This window comes from Anguilla rostrata, chromosome 9 (genome assembly GCF_018555375.3).
Source record: "Anguilla rostrata isolate EN2019 chromosome 9, ASM1855537v3, whole genome shotgun sequence".
Classification (NCBI taxonomy): Eukaryota; Metazoa; Chordata; class Actinopteri; order Anguilliformes; family Anguillidae; genus Anguilla; species Anguilla rostrata.
The window spans coordinates 7,079,042-7,099,690 of NC_057941.1; the positions used below are offsets into that span (position 1 = coordinate 7,079,042).

Genomic DNA, 20,649 nt, shown 5'->3' on the forward strand with positions numbered 1-20,649 from the left:
CAGGATACATCACAATTTTATTATTTCAATAGCAAATTAACATCTCTGAAATGTAAGAAATATCTGATCTGGAAATAATCTTGAAAGTATGACAATAACTTACATAACCATACATTTTGTTTGGACAGAGTTAGAGCACACCAAACATGTTTTTCATTGTATTATCAGCTCCTCTATAAATACAAATGCGATTTTGATTCTTAGAAATGAGCAATTTCCTATTTTTGTTTCCCATTTTAACTGCAGTTATTTTACCATCTTTTTTTAAAAGGTTGTCACCTGTCAGAGCATATATGCTTCATTATAGCCGATATAAAACATAAGACCACGCCTTTATATTTTCTCACCAGTAAATATAGCATACAGTACATTCTTATGACAGGGCTACGGGTCATTCTAGACAGCAGGCCCACACAGGTACATTGTAAACAAGTACATTAGCTGTTATAAGCAGTTAGACTGGCTTCATATCCATTCCATACATTCATAAATCACACATACCTTTGGAGGGAGCTGTTACTTAAAGGAGCACACAAAACAGGACTATATACAAATAAGGGTCCGGTGCCCTGCTCACTCATACTGGAGTAAAACTGCACAGAATTTGAATCCTGAAAAATGGCTAATGCATTTGAAGTCCTTAATGTTATGCCAAGGAAGGGTCTGGACTTTCAGTCCATACCCCACTGGGAAAGGAGCTTGGATCCGTGAGTGAGTGATGCGCAAGTCTTGAAGCTGAAGAGAAGACGACAGAGCTCTTCGAATGACCTGGGTCTTAGGGAACACATGCTATACAAATGGAAGGAAATTATAATTTGGCAAAGGCGGGCAGGTTACTGCAATGGGCCACACCTTACCAAGTCGCAGTGGTGTGTTGAACACAAGTCTGCAATTAGCAGCTATTCAACTACAATTGGTGAAAAAATGGGAAATGGGAAGATGTCAGGTATATACTGATGACTCGCTGATGGTATTTGCTGAATTCAATAAAAACTATTCAGCTAGTTCAACTTGCAGCCTGAGTCATTTTTAAAATAATTACAACAGCATTACCTGTTGATGAATGCTTGTTTGTTAAAGCTAAACTTTAAATTAACTGTTTGGTTAAGATGTAACTGAGTATTGGCTTGACATCCTGCTTAGTTTTGATCCCTAAATTATTATTCAACTTGACAGAATGAAGCAGATGCTCGATAAACTGTTTTAAGGCCAAGAATAATTGAACAATCAAAAGTTTGAGACAGCCACTTCAACTGAATTCAAGGGCCCAACATTAACTAAAACATGTCAAATAAATGTAGGTGAGAAATGTGGTCTGTTCAAGCCAGTTTTTGGGAGTGCGGGGCACTGCTTTGTTACCATAAATTGTCTTTTACAAAAAGAAGGGGGGCTCTTCATAATAACCCTAATTGTTAAAAAGACCTAACACCCAATTCATCTTGATTAATCTTTTATCCAAGGAAATGTAAATCAGAACTTATTGAACAGCTAAATCAAAATCAATTAATTGTACTTTGAGCAAGAAACAGTATACAGTGTTCCCCCAGGACCAGGGCTAGGAGACAGACCTAGAGTCCTGCTCCTCCTGATCAGAAGGCTCACTGTATAAGCAGGATGAAGTACATCAACCATGCAACAACTCTGACGTAGTTGTTATCTGGCGTTTAATTGTGCTTCTACAGTTGGAAAGACAGTTGGAAAGATATTTGAACATAAGTACAGAACGGATGGAGGAAATTCCCTGAGTGGATTAGATATTTACCTGCAGATAACACACACACACAGCTTGGGACACATGCTTTGTTATAGTAACATGACCAACCATACATCCATTAATTAAGTTCACAATTAATTCATCCATGTTCAGAAATATTACTATAGGCATTACACAAAAAGGAACACCTGCTTGCATTTTACAACTGCATCTCTCTACATTACTGCCAGATGTTAGAAGCACCAACACCAAGATGGAGGGGTTTCCATCTTCCCAAAGGTAGGCAAACTGCCTCCTTATTGATTTTACATTGTGTGCACTGAACTGTCCACAAATCGAGAGAACAACATGCCACTGAGAGAAAGGCTGATTGGCGCTGATTACATCTGTGGCTGCCTGGTTTTGGAGCAAGGACAAAACAGAACACCGTTGAAGTGGCCGGAGTAGAATCTGAGAAGAGCAATCAGAGAATTCAAGCTGGAAACAGACGGTAGCTTCAAGGGCTGGGATGACTGCCTTGTGTTCTCCTCTGGGATGTCTGCAATAAAGCTAACATCTTTAAAAAAAAAAGAATGTTGGCTGCAGTAGAACTAAGACGCCTGCTATTCTGACACAGAGGGAATGTAAACACACATTAGTCGGCAGGAACTACAAAGAGTATCAATCTGGTCCCCCGTTTCTTCAGAAGTAATCGCCAAATGTGTTTTAACGGGTTTCAAAAGGCTCGTAGCACAACCAAAGCCTTTCACAGTGAAACGCTCAAGGAAACGGGTCCTTTCATGACGCCATCAGGTGTGAGGGTATTCTATAAGAGTGTGATGAGGCTGACCCTGTGCACTACGGTATGCTCAGTTCAGCTTTAACACGCACTCATTCGCAGAACGTGAGAATGAGGACAACGGATTCACAGAATTAGCCACTTGTTTATGACACACATGCCATCTAACATAAAAAAAAAACACAAGCACACACATTCAGGCGTAACTGGCAAGCGGACAACTGGTGAACTGAGGACAGCCCACCTGGTAAAATGAGCAAAGGGAGTGCAAGTACTGGTCCACGTGTTCCTCATGGAAAGCGCGGTGCACGTGCACAGCCATGAAATCAGTCACCTGGAATTAAATCCATGAGGGAGGTTGTTCAAACCTGTTCACCTCTCTCATACGACCTATTCGGAATTCAGATGCCTTCATGCAGGGTGGGTCTGTAGAAGGTGAGTCACGGATACATGTAATCCATGGTACAAGTGAAATGGAAAAAACAAAATATAATGGGAATCCCATTCAACTCCCTTCATTTTCTGTTAATCATGGCAGACATCTCTAAGACCATTCAAATATGGCCGCAGGCCTACCGTCCAATCAGCCTTCACTGACACATCCAACTGGATATTTTATTCAGCTCAAGAACTAAAAATCTCACGCATTAAACAAGAAGCATAAAGCAAGTTTTTGTTCTTTCTCCTTTTTCCTCCTCCTCACTTGTTTTTTTAGTTCGTGTATAAATTTGCAACATACACAGCCTTTCATTACAGTTACATATTTTCTCTTCGCTATAAAATTTTTCTAATAGTTACATTACTATTGACAATAACACTTGCAAAGATTTTGCTTCATAAAACAGGATTCTTCACTCTTCCCATTTCATACTGAATGTTCAGTCCTAGCATTATGCAGACTCCGGGTAATACAGTGACAGGAGCAATGTTCTTTCTCCATCTCTACCATGGAGATGTCCCTTCATTCAATATTCAACACTCATTTTGCGCAGTCCCATGCTAAAGTAAAAAAAAGAATTCCTATTTTAACAGCCACAGCTATCCGTTAATGGTTCTGTAATTTTGCCAAACACTGCTCTGGAAAGGGCAGCTTGTCTACGGGTGCTATGGGCGTACAAGAGCTGTTGAAACGGCACTCTTCAGCATTCCCATGAAAGGGGCATGAACAAGTCTGTCCAATCTGTCTGATTTGTAATTAAAAAAAAAAAAAAAACTTAGGCTCACAAATCAAACTGCATTGTACCACAGGTGCGGCTGCTCTTCTACACCTGGTGTGTGTGCGTATGTGCGGGGGTAGGCAATTTTGGCAAATGCTAAGAGTTGACATCACTCAAAATATCACTCTGCCCTCATCACACATGTAGAACCCTGAATGGAACATTCCAGAACAGATGGGATACCCAGGGGAGCAAACAATCTTGCACCATAATAAAAAACATCGATAATGGCTTCTATCTATGCAATTTCCCCTTTCGGTTGATAGAACCACTTTGTTGAAAAGAATGCTAAAGCTAGCACTGCAGAGGTTGGCGTTCATTCACTGCAGATCTCCTTTCATTATTCTAAGTCAAGTTTATAGAAATCTTGTTCACCGTAGGTCGTAATTAATGCCAATTATCACCATCAGAAGTAAGGGTGAGTGCGTTCTTTTTCGTATTCAAAAGCGAACTCTGGCATGGAAGACCCATTGACCCATTCCTATATCCACGACCAAGAAGGCAGAACAGAAACGTAACCTACGGTAAACAGGAGAATCTCCCGGCGTGCGCGAATGACCCACGGAGTCCGGAGGGGAAAGTCAAGCCACACAAGCTAAGTTTTTACAGCACCTCAATATGTACAAATCAGAAATTTGCAGGCAGGTTTCGATACATACGGCTGCCTGTCGCAGCACTCGATTTAAGCAGCAGCAACCGGCGGCAGCGGCACCGCTCATCGTCATCAGCGAAGTGAACAGAAGAGCCTGCACCTGCAAGTGGAGTCCTGAGTCTCACGCTACTGCTTTTACTGCCCCGTTAAATAAGCAGCCCCCCCAATCACCTGCCCAGGAAGACATCACCTGGACCTGGGCTGCAGAACGATGAGAACCAAATCAAGGCAACTACATAACACCGTGAAACCATATAATAATTGTTATTCTTTTCCTACTTGAGAATTCAGGGAAACGATAGAAAATGGCTGTGAAAATATTGCCCATCGAAGGACAGCTTAAAAGCTTGTTAAATTCATAGACTAAATAAAATTGATAACTTTGTACACTACAACAGTACTGGAATTATAGGCCCAGAGAGAAGACGGGGCGCCTCCGAACAAACAGAGTGCAATGTAGCTCCTCGTCCCTGGGCGCGGTGTGAGGGGGATGTGTCCCATAGCACCTGGGACTGGCTGGTCTGGGTCAGAGAGGAGTCAAAGCCGAAGGTCGTTCCACTGTTGATATGGAAATCCTGAAGTGGAAACGTCCGGAAAATTCTACGAATGAGAAAAGAGGCGGGATAGTTACCAGCTACGTCGAGTATCAGTCTGAAGAGCAACAGATAAAAGGAGGACAGGTGCTACCTAGTGGGTGATGAACACAGGAAGTAGACACCACACTTAAATTGCTCTGCAGGTTCCTTCATCTAGGTGAAAAAAAACCAAACGCGAAACATCCACAGCCCTAAAAGCTTCCTGATCAACCGTGTCATCCAGGAAGTCTGCACTTGCAAATTGTTGAAACTTGTTAAAATGCCTTGTGGATCTATAACCTAATTTGATTTTTCTTTGCAACAGTGGCAGAAGCCTTTGAAATAAAGGATTTTCAATTTTTCTACAAGAGAGAAAGAATGCCTTGGTACAGGAGTTATGTTTTTTGGAAACTGATACTTTGGTTCACAAATACAATATAATTTCAGTCTCAATCACAGTCTCTTATCGGATTCCTACTGCAACCATTAAACATGTTCTTTATTTGCACTCTTCTAAAAGCCAATACATCAGAGCAGTCAGGATAATGACCATTAGCAATGGTTCCACAAAGCAAGCGAGTGATTGGCTGAACTAAGTGGTGTAATTTTCTGAAATAAAGACTAATGGGATTGATGCTAGCGAGCCCTTGGTGCGATGTGGGAACTCACCATGACGACGCTTCCTTGTGGGGCTCCTCCTCTTCCTGAGCACCCCGTCCCCTGAGCTGACTCTCCTCCTCTGCACAGACACACACACGCCTTAGTGGCCCATTTCCAACGCTTCCTCGCCCCAATTTGGTATCACCAGTTGTGCCCTAACTGGAGTTAGGGCACCCACACACCAGTAAAGGCAATTGGCACTCCTCAAAAACAGCCCAAAACGATGTAGAGGCCACGCAGCGCTACAGGAGAGAGCTAGCATCATTTGGAACAGAGCTATTACTCTCACTGTCAGCAGGTGTTTGCTTACTGAATGTGTGCCTGGTGAGTCATTTGGAATAACTCATGTAGTGCTAACCTGAGAAGCTATGGCAAGCCAATTACCAAAACCAATTATGTCCTGTTCTTGCAGACCTCCAGTCACAGTCAGCTGGTGCCAAGGTGAGCAGCAAAATTCCCATTCTCTTGATGTGTGGTCAGTATTTAATTGCGTTTCTCTGTCTGGGATTCATCGCTTAAAGGCCTTAATTATACACAGCCAATTTAAACAACCCCAATAGACCCCTCCCCACAAAAAAAATATCTGCAGTCTGAGAGGGTTCTTACCGCATGGCGTTCCCTCCACGTCCTCCAGGAGGTTGGCTGTGGAGGTGGCAGTGCCTAATCTGAAAAGCTGGTTCAAGGCAAAAAAAAAAAAAAAAGCGTCTCAAGCTAACACTGCTGCCCCCGCAGCTACGAGCAGAATGTGCAATCAAGGTCGGCCCAAGGTCGCCGCCGCCATCTCTCCGAGGACACGTCCTCATTGATTCCGAGCCTGATTACCCCTGCCCACCACTTAATGGCCCTCGAGCCATCCTGCGCATCACAAACACAAACGAGGCACAGCGCTAATGCACCAGCATCCAGCTGCTGTGCCACTCAGAACATCTCCGTAGCAAGTCAATTACAACCAGCGTGACATGACTGCATTCTGCGCTGTCTGTTTGGGTCTTCATTACTATTTAACCCCCACGCTCAGCAGAGAGGGCTCGCATTGAGTGACCTCCGCGTACATTAGAGCCAGAGAGAGAAACGATCTCCACGGGGGAGGGCCCCACGTCGAATGACGCACGGGCTGAAGGATACGACTGGTGTTTGAGGCCCGTTCTTCTTTTCGTCCTCCTCCTCCGGGTCTTCTCCGAGAACGCTCTGGCGATTTCAAAAAGCTTCTTCCTGGTTGCTGAGCAAAGAAAGCAGGGCGGAGGAGTCAGGCGGCGGGAAGGGGGGCACTGGTCTGGAAAAATATGTCACTGTGCTCTATATAACGGCTCGGGGACAGGGCTAGCAACTGGGAGGCTGCAGGTTCAAATCCCAGGTAGGACACTGAAATTGTACCCACGGCCAAAGGTACATATTGTTTAAGTAAAAATGTAAGTTGTGCAAGTCCTTCTGAATAAAGGAGCCACAAAGCAAATAATGCTATTGTGAATGCAAGTACATTTTCAGTTTCATTAAAACAACACTGTGGGACGATACAATGAGCATTACTTTTACAGAGTCAAAGTTAATTCCACGAAAGAACCCTGAGAGTGGTAGAAAATGGGAAATATTTCACCATTCAAATTACAATAGCGTTCAATTATTTTAGAGATGAATGTGAATTTTTCCACAAAAAGGAAACGGTACAACACCCACTCGAAAGAATAACAGAGAGGGTCATTTCAGGCAGCAAAGAAGGATGCAGATGAAATGAGCACATTCCTCCAACTGATCAGTACATTTACTGATGACTTTTAAATTCCTCTAAATGTCTTTTTACAAAGGATTGTGACATAGAACATAGTTTCCCTGCACATTTCCTTTTCAAGACTGTGGCCTTCTCTCAATTAGTCATTTTTTGGAATTCAATCTCCCAGGATGAATAAGAGAGGAGAACAGGAGAGAAAAATGTTGTTAACAGCACATACGATGGAGGTTACTCAACCAGGCTAAAGTGAAAAGTGTCCATTGCCCTGGGAAACAGAGATGGCTAGGGGGGTTGGGAAGTGGGAGGGGGGGATTAATTCACAGATTGAAAGGCGTCATACTCACATTTGCCCATGTGCTTGAGTTTGTCTCGGAACAAGGCATCGTCGGAAACAGGGATGCAGGCCTCCCCAGAGCCAGAGGCACAGTGCTCCCCTGCAATAAGAACAGCCAACGTAACCCAGGGCAACAAGCACGCACACGCATGCAAGCACGCACACGCATGCAAGCACGCACGTATGCAAGCACACACGCACACTGACTGCACACACATTCACATTCAAGTTCACACGTACACATGTACACACACACACATCACCTGTGTGCAGCACGTGCGCACGGATGCACACACACACACACACACACACACACACACAGACAAACACACACACAAAAGCACATGCATACACACATCGTATGTTCTAAATCCATCGGTTCTATCTCGGACAATGCTGGTGTCCACGCGCCAAGGACTTCTCTGGCAGTCTCAAAACTGCCACGTCAGTCCAGCTGTACCAGGGGGTCCAAATTGCGCTGTCCTGTTTTCGCCAAGTGCCCCCAAATCCAAAAACCAACCAAACACGTGTGACAAAGACCAGGGGGGACTGGCAGCTTCTCATCCAGCTTGGGACCTCTTCACTTGATCAACAGTAAGGTGGTTTTGGTAATGTAATGAATGGGAATCTGGGTTTTTCTGCATGCAGCCACATCCTAATGAACCCCAAACGCCTCACCGTGAGGCACATACTCAGAGCGGGGGGATGAGATCAGACACATTTTCAACATAAGAGAGGTAAGAGACACCTTCATGTGAAAATGGGATGTCCCCCTTTTCGGGTAACTTGAAAAGGGCGCCCCCATGACAGGAAAATGCACAGAAACAAAAAAAAGAAAAGAAAGAGAAAGCAGAAAAGAAAACCCCAGATTACATGAACAGCAGAGAGCCTACAAGCCTCTTTTAGATTTGGTATTGCAGGTGGTTGTTGAGATGGCGGTGATGGTGGTGGTGGGGGGGGGGTGGCTGGATATGCACTGAGACACATGCACATGCGAACATGCTGCCACACAAACACGCACACAGATGCATACACACACACACACACAGACGTGCATGCATGCACGTGTACGCACACACACAAACACACATGCACGCAGAAACACACATACATGCACACACACACACAAACAAACACACACACACACACACACACACACACACACACACACACACACAAACACACACATACATACATACACACACACACACACACACACACACGCAAACACACACACACACACACACACACACACACACACACACATTCTACAGTGCTCACTCTCTCCCACTCACACACAGCTGTGGGTGGGGCCCGGGGCCCCTGGGTTAGAATGGACAGAGCGGATGAATGGTATCTACCTGCGGTGGACTTCTCCACGCTAGCAGATGAATGATAGGACTTGGAACTCTTTGACTCATACTTCAGCCGATCTATAACAGAGAGAGCGGACGTTACGATGGGGACACAGTGACGGCCGGGGACGTGCCGCGGCCGCCGTCCCAGTTCGGCCGCGACGCTGCGAGACAGAACCAGCCACGCTGCACCGGACGGGTACGCTGTGCAGCAGCGGTGATGGTGGGGACGAGTGAGAGCGGTAGAGGTTCTGTCTTTTTCTGAAGGGGGGGGGTTATTAACAGTGACCTATGAACACCTACGTAGCAGCTGGAAACTGAGATGAGAATGAATGGAACATTAGTGTGTGAATTTGCACTGGTGGTGGAGGGCCATGGAGGACACTGAGGAGGAGGTTACTGATAGCAGCCCGAGCGCATCACCGGCCACACACAAGCCGAAACAAAAATGAGAAATAAAAGCGGACGGGCGGGCGGGCTGGCTCATCGAGAAGCGGTGGCTGACATCACGCGCTTCGGAGAACAGCACGTGCGTGCGTCTGCACTCTCCCAAACTGACAAAGGGGACTGATCAGTATTGCAGGGTGAGCAAGACTGGGCATTGAAAATTAGGGAGTAAAAGGGGGGGAAGTGTTTCTAAATTGCCATTACACTTTTGCATACATAGCCCAGTTCTCACACGTAATATTGGTAGAATCTGGGAATGATGAGATTTCTGAAAGTGGAATTGCACTTTATTACCTGACTCATCATTGCGCATTAAGTAAAAATAAACTCCTAAAAACAGACAGGGCAGACTGAAGACCATCGCAGGGTTTTTCTGTGTGCATTCGAGGAGGAGGGCTTGTGTTTTACTGATGGTAAATGTGAGTCTGTGCGTACAAGACAGTTCATGCGAGTCTGGATGAACGTGAAGGGAAGCATGCGTGTGTGTGTGTGTGTGCGTGTGTGTACGAGCATGCGTGCGTGTGTAGGTGTGTATGTGTATGAACTTGTCTGGATAAGTGAATGTGATTTAATGGATGTGAGCAAGTGTCAGTGTATGTATGCGCAGTGTGTGTATGTGAGAGTACCTCTCTCCAGGGTGAGTTTAGTGTATGTATGCGCAGTGTGTGTATGTGAGAGTACCTCTCTCCAGGGCCAGAGTTCAGTGTATGTATGCGCAGTGTGTGTTTGTGAGAGAGTACCTCTCTCCAGGGTGAGAGTTTAGTGTATGTATGCGCAGTGTGTGTATGTGTTTGTGAGAGAGTACCTCTCTCCAGGGCCAGAGTTCAGTGTATGTATGCGCAGTGTGTGTATGTGAGAGAGTACCTCTCTCCAGGGCCAGAGTTTAGTGTAAGTATGCGCAGTGTGTGTATGTGTTTATGAGAGAGTACCTCTCTCCAGGGTGAGAGTATAGTGTGTGTATGTGAGAGAGTACCTCTCTCCAGGGTGAGAGTATAGTGTGTGTATGAGAGAGAGTACCTCTCTCCAGGGTGAGTTTAGTGTATGTATGTGCAGTGTGTGTATGTGTTTGTGGGAAAGTACCTCTCTCCAGGGCAAGTTTAGTGTACGTATGCGCAGTGTGTGTATGTGTTTGTGAGAGAGTACCTCTCTCCAGGGTGAGAGTGTAGTGTATGTATGCGCAGTGTGTGTGCGTGTTTGTGAGAGAGTACCTCTCTCCAGGGTGAGAGTTTAGTGTAAGTATGCGCAGTGTGTGTATGTGAGAGAGTACCTCTCTCCAGGGTGAGAGTTTAGTGTATGTATGCACAGTGTGTGTATGTGAGAGAGTACCTCTCTCCAGGGTGAGAGTTCAGTGTATGTATGCGCAGTGTGTGTTTGTGAGAGAGTACCTCTCTCCAGGCCTGGAGTTTAGTGTAAGTATGCGCAGTGTGTGTATGTGAGAGAGTACCTCTCTCCAGGGTGAGAGTTTAGTGTAAGTATGTGCAGTGTGTGTATGTGAGAGAGTACCTCTCTCCAGGGTGAGAGTTTAGTGTAAGTATGCGCAGTGTGTGTTTGTGAGAGAGTACCTCTCTCCAGGCCTGGAGTTTAGTGTAAGTATGCGCAGTGTGTGTATGTGAGAGAGTACCTCTCTCCAGGGTGAGAGTTTAGTGTAAGTATGCGCAGTGTGTGTATGTGAGAGAGTACCTCTCTCCAGGGTGAGAGTTCAGTGTGTGTATGCGCAGTGTGTGTGTGTGTATGTGAGAGAGTACCTCTCTCCAGGGTGAGAGTTTAGCGTATGTATGCGCAGTGTGTCTCTCCAGGGTGAGAGTTTAGTGTAAGTATGTGCAGTGTGTGTATGTGAGAGAGTACCTCTCTCCAGGGTGAGAGTTTAGTGTAAGTATGTGCAGTGTGTGTATGTGAGAGAGTACCTCTCTCCAGGGTGAGAGTTTAGTGTAAGTATGTGCAGTGTGTGTATGTGAGAGAGTACCTCTCTCCAGGGTGAGAGTTTAGTGTAAGTATGCGCAGTGTGTGTATGTGAGAGAGTACCTCTCTCCAGGGTGAGAGTTTAGGGTAAGTATGCGCAGTGTGTGTATGTGTTTATGAGAGAGTACCTCTCTCCAGGGTGAGAGTATAGTGTGTGTATGTGAGAGAGTACCTCTCTCCAGGGTGAGAGTATAGTGTGTGTATGAGAGAGAGTACCTCTCTCCAGGGCCAGAGTTCAGTGTATGTATGCGCAGTGTGTGTATGTGTTTGTGAGAGAGTACCTCTCTCCAGGGTGAGTTTAGTGTATGTATGCGCAGTGTGTGTGTGTGTTTGTGAGAGAGTACCTCTCTCCAGGGTGAGAGTTTAGTGTATGTATGTGCAGTGTGTGTATGTGTTTGTGAGAGAGTACCTCTCTCCAGGGCGATGAGGAACTCTCGGTTGCGCTGCAGTTCCTTCATGAACTCCTCGTTCTGCAGGAAGAGGGCGATCCTCTCATCCTCCAGGTACTGCTTCAGCTTCCTCTCCTGCTCCGACCCCGTGGCAACGGTCCCAGGCACGCCCCCCAGCGCGACCTGCTGCGCCATGGTGGACAGCGAGGAGGAGGAGGAGGAAGAGGACGGCAGGGACAGACTGCTCTGGGAGCTCTGTGAGAGAGAGAGCGGTGTAGAAATAAAATCTTTCTTTATTACCGATGTTATTCATTGCTTCTTAAGGATCTTGACACTTCAATAAAATCACTAACTGGCAAAAATACAGATGAAAAATGTCTCATAGTAAAACAATTCCCACGCAATCATAAAATATATATATATTCTGTGACAAGCTCATAACCTTCATGAAAATGTAGGGCAGAGGTCTCGTTAAATTACTGGACTGAATCTGACCGAAGTTTTATATTTTCTATTCCACAGAAAATCCTCAATACTTTCGTTCTGTCGCACGCAAGTCTACCTGCACACTGTCCAGCTGCTGGGGTAAGATGCGCAGGAAGTCATCAGGCAGGTTGCCTAGCAACGGGGGGTTCCAATCCCTGTAGCCGCGGACCTGCCGGTGACCGGGAGGGGGCTGGGCTTCGAATCTGGAGCGGAGCCAAGAACATCATAAAATCACAATGGAGCACCATCCATTCTTAATAAACCCCCCCCCCCCCAGTGACATCACATTGTCCCTTTTTAACCTTGCCTTCACAGATCTGCTAGCCTCCCTGACTCTGTACCGGCTGCCGTGATGTGGGTCACGTCCAGACTTTAAAAGCACGCTAAAGGAAACTTCAGGGTCACAGTATCATTGAGATCATCATTATGACGACAGCCAAATTACACACTGGATACAAAGCCTGGTATTTCCCCACACAGACCGCTCTACATCCTATTACGCTGTAGTTCACTTCGGTGAACACCAGGTGGCGGCTTGAAGGAAAAAACGAAGGCAATTAAATCAAATACTAAATTAAATTCTGTTATTGCCTCTTTGCCTCCACAGCACTTGTATCATAAGGATCACAATCCATAAAATATTTGTCCTTTGTATGATTAGATCTCTGATCAAACCACACACCAAAGCAGATTCTGACCACTGCACTCTTGGTTTGACCATTTTCATAATTTCACTCTCTTGAGCCCGAACAAATGGTAAATGGTAAATGGACTGCATTTATATAGCGCTTTTATCCAAAGCGCTTTACAACTGATGCCTCGCATTCACCAGAGCAATTAGGGGTTAGGTGTCTTGCTCAGGGACACTTCGACATGCCCAGGGCGGGGGATCGAACCGGCAACCCTTCGACTGCCAGACAACCGCTCTTACCTCCTGAGCTATGTCGCCCCAAAACCAAGCCCCCCCCTGCCTTACCTGGGTGGCGGACTGGGCGGGGCCTCCGGGTACTTCCTGTCATAGATGTGCATGTCATAGGTGGGAGGAGAGTACACGGGAGGCGGCTCCTCGTCGGAACTGTCCGGCTCGAGCGTCCGCTCTAGAATCTGCCGGAAGAGTGAGGGAAGAGTGTGAGACCCCTGGGGAACTAGGAGGGGCAGGACAGCACAGAGAGGCCATATCAGCAGGGCCCACATGAGTGAAGATAAATACACACATGGACTAGGATAAACTGCCTGACGCATGGATCCAATCGACCGTAACGGTACTGTGCACTCAGCAAAAATATACTATATTTGATTTAGTGTATTTACTAATTTACAGGGTACTATGAGAGCAGTGCTGATTTGCTTTTAGCCATAGCTTCAATTTGCGCAAAAGTGCAGTAGTTGTTGCCTGATCTGATGTCTGTAGGTATAGTGTTCCAAAAGTGGGATGACAGAAAAGGTGGATTGGCTAAATTTGCTTGTTTGTAGCCTGTTCCGCCAGTACTATAGGTACAGGGCAGACACCACCGGCTCATATGATCTGAAGGCACCATTTTCAGCGTCTGCTGAATGGATTCAGCTCACTTCAGAAGTGAGAAAAGTGCTTAGGACAGCAGGCAGAGGCAGCCTCTTACCTGGGATCCAGAAATATAAGAGAATATTAAGCCACAAAGCGGCTATTCTCAGAGCAGCTTCGGTCTTTAAAAAGGACGTCGTTTGTCTTGCCGTACTATCCTTCCCTAACCAGAGAGAGTAATTACTATCGTCTTCTCTCTGGGTTCAGAGCGCGGCAGACTGGGCCGGCCCACTGAAAGAGATACCCCTGGCGGTACCCTGGCACAGAAGGGGTTAACGGCGGGACCCGAGTTCCCTGAGGCCGCAGCAGCGAGCCCCCGCTTCCTGTTTCCTGTCCTCTTTTGGGCCGGCCCCGATTGAGGAAACGAGAGCGCGAAACTGCACGCGTGCGGCGACGCACTTACACAAACCGGCCCGAGATCTGGGTCAGCCACACAAACAGGACACGGAGGAAAAAGGGACAGAAATAACAATGAGGGAAAAAAAAAAAGAGCGGCCCACTGAGGCAGGAGGAAGGGAAACGTGTGGGGGGGGAGAGAGAGAGGGAGAGAGACTGGGAGAGAGGGAGAGGGGGAGAGGGGAGAGAGAGAGAGAGACACACAGAGACACAGAGAGAGAGAGAGAGAGATTGGGAGAGAGAGGGAGAGGGGGAGAAGGAGAGAGAGAGAGAGAGGGGGGGGAGAGGGAGAGAGAGAGAGAGAGAGAGAACGTCCACAGGGTAGAAACACTCATCATGGGACTGAGTCAAATCCACTGAAGAGGGGCTGCGTGCCTCCAACTGAGGGAGCTGAGAAATTTGGGACTGGCACACTGCGTTGAGGTGAAACTGTCCTGATTCGCTGCGGCTGAAATCTCAGGGTGCCTCAGGGGGAAGGGGTCAGTGAGGGTGGTTTATAAATGGCCAAGCCAGGACGTCCCTCAAATGGACTTGGGTTAATGCAGCCAGGTGCAGGTTTTCCAGACCGGTAACAATACCGTTGAATGTACAATGCATAATGAAAGAGCTCAGAAACCCACCAAGAAGGAGACACAACTGATCTTATCAGGACAAGTAAATCATGAAAAAGCACAAACTGCCTTCTGAAGATCTCTCTCCATCTTCACAGCTACGAGAGAGAGTGATGGTTCAAAACGCATTTTCGTCTGTGCCTTCACACCAAAAGAACACTTCCTGTTCATGAAGCCCAGATGGCGGAGTAGGATATGCAGAATGCAGGGAGGTGATTGGCTGAAGTGCAACAGGAGGCTCCAGAAGCTCAAAGCCTATCCATGTGTGTGTGTGAAACTGGATGCCAAGAACTGGAAGACCTCAATTCCCCTTTGGACAGAACAGAGTCGTCCCGCCCTACCCTGACCCCCCACCCCTCCCCTCACCCCCGGCCCCCGCCCCCCGCCCCCGCGCTGACCTCGGGAGGGATGCTGTCGTCCGTGTCGGAGCTGTCGTCGGACGCCGGGCCGTCGACGCTCATCTGCAGCAGCTGGTCGATGGTGGCGTCCACCGCGCCGCCGTTGGCCCGCAGCACGCACTCGATGACCTCGTAGTCCATGCCGGGGAACATGGTCTTGAAGTCGTCCATGGCCTGGCCGAACTCCAGGCGGCGCACGTGGCGGGCGGGCCGGCCGTTGTTGAGCTCGCCGGAGCGCGGGTCCGCCCCCCCGCCCCCGCCCCCGCCCCGCGGGGCGCCATCGCTGCCGTTGCCGCTGCGGCGGAACAGGCTGGTCATCCTCCACAGCAGCTCCAGGCGGGACAGCGCGCTCCGCCGCCGCGCCCGCAAAGCCACCCGGGAAATGGTGGCACCTGGGCTGCCCCCCCGCCCCACCTCCGGAGCGCCCCCCCCCCTCCCCCGCGCCTCTCTCCCCCTCTCTCGCGGCCCCCTCGGGCCCCCTCCTGCTCTGCGCGCCCCTCTGGTCCCGCCCCCCTTTTTTACCCTTCCATCATTTCCTGTCAAAGCCTGACAGTCATGACAGGAGAGGGAGCGAAAAAAGCGGACGAGGGGGGACGCTTCTATTCCTTCTTCCTCCTCAGCCTTTTCTTCTGCTGCGGCATTCAACACTGATCCAGGATCAGCAGCTCCCGCTCATCCTCAGCACCTGCAAGAGAGCAGCGGCGCAGCGTTAGCACGAGCGCTCCTTTCACGAAGGCAGGGGAAAACTCGGATCCCTGCTCGAGCAGCAGCCGCGGCACAGAACCGCCGTACTCATGTTCCTGTACTCGTGTTCCTGTAGCGATCTCCGTCTCACAGGCTACTCCCTGCAGGCGGCCCTGCACTGCCAGCTTGTGTGTGTTTTTTTTTTTTTTTGTAATACAAACCTCATGTGTACATTCATTAGGCAGGCCATCCGGAACAGACAAAACCAGACTCATCATTACCAGTGGGGGGAAAGGGGGGGGGGGAGAGAAGAGAGAATCCCGCCCAACAACCTGTGATGATATGGAACTCACAGGGGGCGAACACACACACACACACACACACACACACACAAAATGCACAGAACACGCAGCTGCCTCGTCAACCATAAAAACGTATGTGATGCGATGGGTCTGCTAATGGCAAGAGCGTCCTCTGTGGTTAGCGCTGCCAGGGAGCGCGGGGGTAATGCAGGAAAAGGCCATTCGCTGCTGGTGAGGAGCACGTACGTGCGTACGCCCGCGTGCCCGCACGCGCACAGACTCAGAGCCGCGCTGACCTTCGGCAAGGGGGATTCTGGGAAGGCGGAGGGCGCCCAGCTCTCCCGCAGCAAGCCGTGACAGAGGCACAGATCTGTGTCATCATCATCACCAGGTCTGTGTGTCATCACCAGGGTGCTAAAAACGGAATCTTTCTTCAGACAGAAAGCAATCGCCTAACCCCCCCAAACCCCCCCCCCCCGCCGCCTTATAATCTGCATTTTCTGATCAGCTCCTCTCCCCTTCCACCCTCTGCACCAGAGCCCCCACGCGCCCACGTTCCCATGGAGACACTTGTGTCCCCAAGGCAGTGTAGAGCAGCAGCCAGTGCCCGGGGTGGTGGGGGCGGAGGGGGCTGCTGCCAACCGCACCATAACCAGAGGAACCAGAGGGTCTGCCACACGCGCCCCTTAAATGGGTTAGACGAGCCGAATTAATCAGCGTGCCACTGAGAAAGAGAAAAAGCTCTCGCACAAGCTCTCAGAGAAGCCTGAGTTCACACAGTTCGGCTAACGTGCGCATGAAACAGGCTTACTTCACACAACCGTCAGGCACTGGCAGATTAACACTAGGGCGGGGGGACGCAGCCATGTTTAAATGGCCTTAATTTAAACGGTCAGAGCAGTGCATCAGAAGCCGGGAGCCGGATGAAGACAGAGGCAAGGTGCCTTTGGCCTCCACGCGAGGGGCGGGCTCTGTCCCATTTCGCTGCAGCCCGGGGCGCTCCGCCTCGCCGGAGATGGCTTCTGGAAGATACAATAAACCACCGGCAGTAAATGTCTACGGGGGCTGCTGGAGACGGGACGACCTCGGAGAGGTCTGTGCACTGCGGTGCGCCAGACGTGCTGTGTCACAGCTGCTTTTTCAGCGCCCGGCCCCGCCCGATTCATCACAGAGGCGACCAGAAAAAGCTTTCGCACTGCGAAAGAAAGATTCTTTTAGAAAAATATATCGACGTAAGGTCAATTATGAAGAGAAACGGCATTTTTCTTGAGAGCCGTCAACATAAAAACAAGCGCAATAAGATTCACGTTATTAGTTTAGTTTGGTTTACAGGCATTCAGCCTAGCAGATGCTCTTATCCAGAGCGACTTACATTGTATCCAATTATACAGCTGGATGTATACTGGAGCAATGCAGCTTAAGTACCTCGCTCAAGGGTACAACGGCAGTGTCCTTACCCGGGATTCGAACCTCCGACCTTTCGGTTACAAGACTAACTCCTTAGCCATTATACTACACTGCCACCTGTTATTGTTTTGAAAATGCAACTTACAAAGTATTACAAGGTATCACAAAGATCAAAGCTTATAAAAAATATGAACCTGATTCAGTGCTAAAATATTAACATGGAGAATAAGTGAACAGTTCTTAAGTGAACAGTTATCATATCTGTCAATACCAAAAAAATATGATTCTGGTTGACAAGGTTGAAAATAAACTGACTCGAATAATCAGCTCTATCCTGTTCTGGAGGAAGAAATCTTACACCATCTCAAGTTCAACAATAGCAGAAATCAAGAGCAACTACTCTTCTGAGTTTAACATGGCCCGTTTGTGCACTCCCATTGCTGCTCTCAGCTGTTCAAAAGATGGGTGACATACGGTTAATTTGTATGATCTATCGTGCTTAAAACATCCAGATTGTATTCATTACCACGCTCACTACCACTGGGTGACCCTGAGAAACTGGCCTTGAACAGTGAAACAAGGGTAAAAAAAATGTCATTAGTTTAATGGGCTAGGCCCTATGGATCACACTGCTCTCTATCAGTGAGAGACCTTCAGGAGCTAGTGAGGTAGCCTGCTCCTTTGACTTTGCCAGAACCCTGAGCGAGGAGGATGACGCAGAATGCTTATCCCCATTGAGAACCAGTCAAAAAAGGCAGGAATTGTCCATAGGCCTGCTGGCCTTGACTCCACCGCCTCTAAAAGAATGCTTGCCTGGACATGTAGTGGAGGCTGAAACACTGGGGGTATTCAAGGCCCGGCTTGATACAGTGTTGGATACTATCTAGCTTTTAGGTAAACTAAGCATTAAGTACAGTTTAGTGGTAGGAATAGACGAGCAGTGTTGGGCTGAATGGCCTGTTCTCGTCTTACGTTATGTTATGTTAATGAATCAGGAAGAAGAAAAAAAAAACAAAAAAAAAAACGACTGAATTGTGGTCCAGGACAATGTGGCTGTGCATCTTTCTAACATCTAGGGTTGCCGCAGCTCTTCCCCTCCGCTCTCCTCAGTGCTGGGAGGGGACGTCCCTGATGATCGCGGGGATGAACCAGCTGGTGCCGGCCCCCGGGGGCAGTGCCAGGACCACAAGCGCCCCCCCCCCCCCCCGGCAAAAAACGAGGCACTACTACAAATTACTTTTCGGTGAGAAGAGTCAAATAGACTTTCACACAATATTCAGTTCAAACGTTTATTTGGCCAAGTAGAAGAGTTCACACTGAGAAAAAAAACGTTTCTGCATGAAGGCTCTCTAAACACTAGAGTCTCTTCTCTTTTGTAAGCTTCTAAAACTTCATAGGCGTGTCTCGCATAAAGTATAATCTTCTCCCCCTCCCTTACATCCTTCGGTTCAGCACGACACATCTTTTAAGAGAGGGATGAGCGGTACATTTGTAATTTTCCGATCTATGTCTGGGGTGCAGCTCCTCAACAGCTGCAGACAGTCTGCAGATTGAAAATGTAACATTCAGACAGTAGAGCCCATTTTCTCAGATCATAATCACATCTCACTGTGTCATTGTTTGCATAGCTCGCCGTGTTTAAGAATTACCCTGATTTGCCTCGAATTTAAATTTCAAAACGGAGGCTTGTGTCGTCCAGCGGTATGCAAAACTTGATTCTTAATACGAGAAAGTGATCTTCGAGAAAAAAAAAACAATGGCGTTCCTTTGGTACACAGTAGTGTTCTTGTGAGAGGGCATTGTTCTCATGGAAACCATACCAAATCAAGAGACAGCTGTTCAGTGGGCCTTAGACAAAAAGAAAAAAAGAAAAAAGGGGCATCTGACAGTATCCTGTCATACTGCAGCTCAACCCGTGCGCCTGACACACCACAAGAGAGCTGCCCTGCCATTGGCCGAGCTCTGCCAGGGAGACGCCGTGACCAGGGCAACGTGGCAGCCAAGGAAAATCGTTTTCATGCCCAGCAGGGGGCCTCCAGCATTGGGACCCAAGACTCTCACGTTGGGGCCCATCACCTGAGGCAAACCCAGCAGGAGCGACTCAACTTGGTTTCTGACGAAGGATTCAACAGGCTAAACAGATGGTCGCATGCTGCACTCATGACAAGTTACATCTCTCTGTTGAAGGCAAAATATTACAGTTTGGTGCATCAATATTCATAAACTAAAATACAGTATTGGACAACTCGCCAAAACATTCACGGTTTAAGGTAGTCGGATGTTCAACTTTAGATTAGACCTCGATTACTTGTACCTTAATAAATCTCTTAATTTTAATCTGGTTGTGAATTGTATATTTTTTATAAAGATTGATCCAATAGGTTGATCTGATAATCAACAAATTCAGCAATTTAATTGATAATTTACATTTTTGATAACAATTAACAAATGAAATCAACTAAATTTATTTTACATGTTGGATAAGTGAGGTTTTTCACCTCAGAGTGCTGAACATTAATCGAGGGTGTTAGCTGTTGAAACTGAAAATAATGTATTTTACTTAATCCTCATTTCCCTGACTCAACACAGGCATCAGTTTTCTGATGTTAAACCCTTGTGCACACAAACTTTAAATTTTCTGATCTGACTCTAATGGTCCAGCAATGGACAGGTCAGAATGGAAACATACCTTGTCCGAAGATACAAAGTTTACATCAGGGATTTGAACCTGCAACCTCAGAGTTACAAGGCCAACCTCCCTAAAAATTACACCATACTGCTGTTTCCTAGCGATGATTGCGATATACGAGGGGGAGAGGGAGAGCTGCCCAAGCTCAAAATTTATTGGTCCATCAGCAGCCAAGGAAAGCAATGGGCAGGGGCCAGGGTGCAATCTGCAGGGGGGGGGGGGAGTGATTGAGAGCTAATCCATACCATTATCAAGATGGAGTTTTTACATCTGCTTCTCCCTTGCTGCCTAAGTAAATCTGCACCGTAC

The 20,649-nt window shown here is 47.6% G+C and overlaps 1 protein-coding gene across 4 annotated transcripts in view; it reads right to left on the reverse strand.

Annotated features, from left to right (window-relative positions):
- The window catches only part of LOC135262789 (CUE domain-containing protein 1-like), a 34,603-nt gene continuing 13,954 nt past the window's right edge, over positions 1-20,649 (reverse strand). For 2 of the 4 annotated variants that reach the window (XM_064350032.1, XM_064350033.1), the window contains exons 2-10: positions 15,259-15,943; positions 13,269-13,396; positions 12,369-12,495; positions 11,827-12,061; positions 9,018-9,089; positions 7,667-7,756; positions 6,722-6,815; positions 6,203-6,261; positions 5,602-5,675 (exon numbers count right to left, since the gene is read on the reverse strand). In XM_064350032.1, coding sequence (XP_064206102.1) covers positions 5,602-5,675; positions 6,203-6,261; positions 6,722-6,815; positions 7,667-7,756; positions 9,018-9,089; positions 11,827-12,061; positions 12,369-12,495; positions 13,269-13,396; positions 15,259-15,576 — 1,197 coding nt within the window. In that variant the 5' untranslated portion in view covers positions 15,577-15,943. Of the gene's footprint in view, positions 4,962-5,601; positions 5,676-6,202; positions 6,262-6,721; positions 6,816-7,666; positions 7,757-9,017; positions 9,090-11,826; positions 12,062-12,368; positions 12,496-13,268; positions 13,397-15,258; positions 15,944-20,649 lie in introns of those variants that run through there. The other 2 variants (XM_064350034.1, XM_064350035.1) reach the window with 2 other exon arrangements.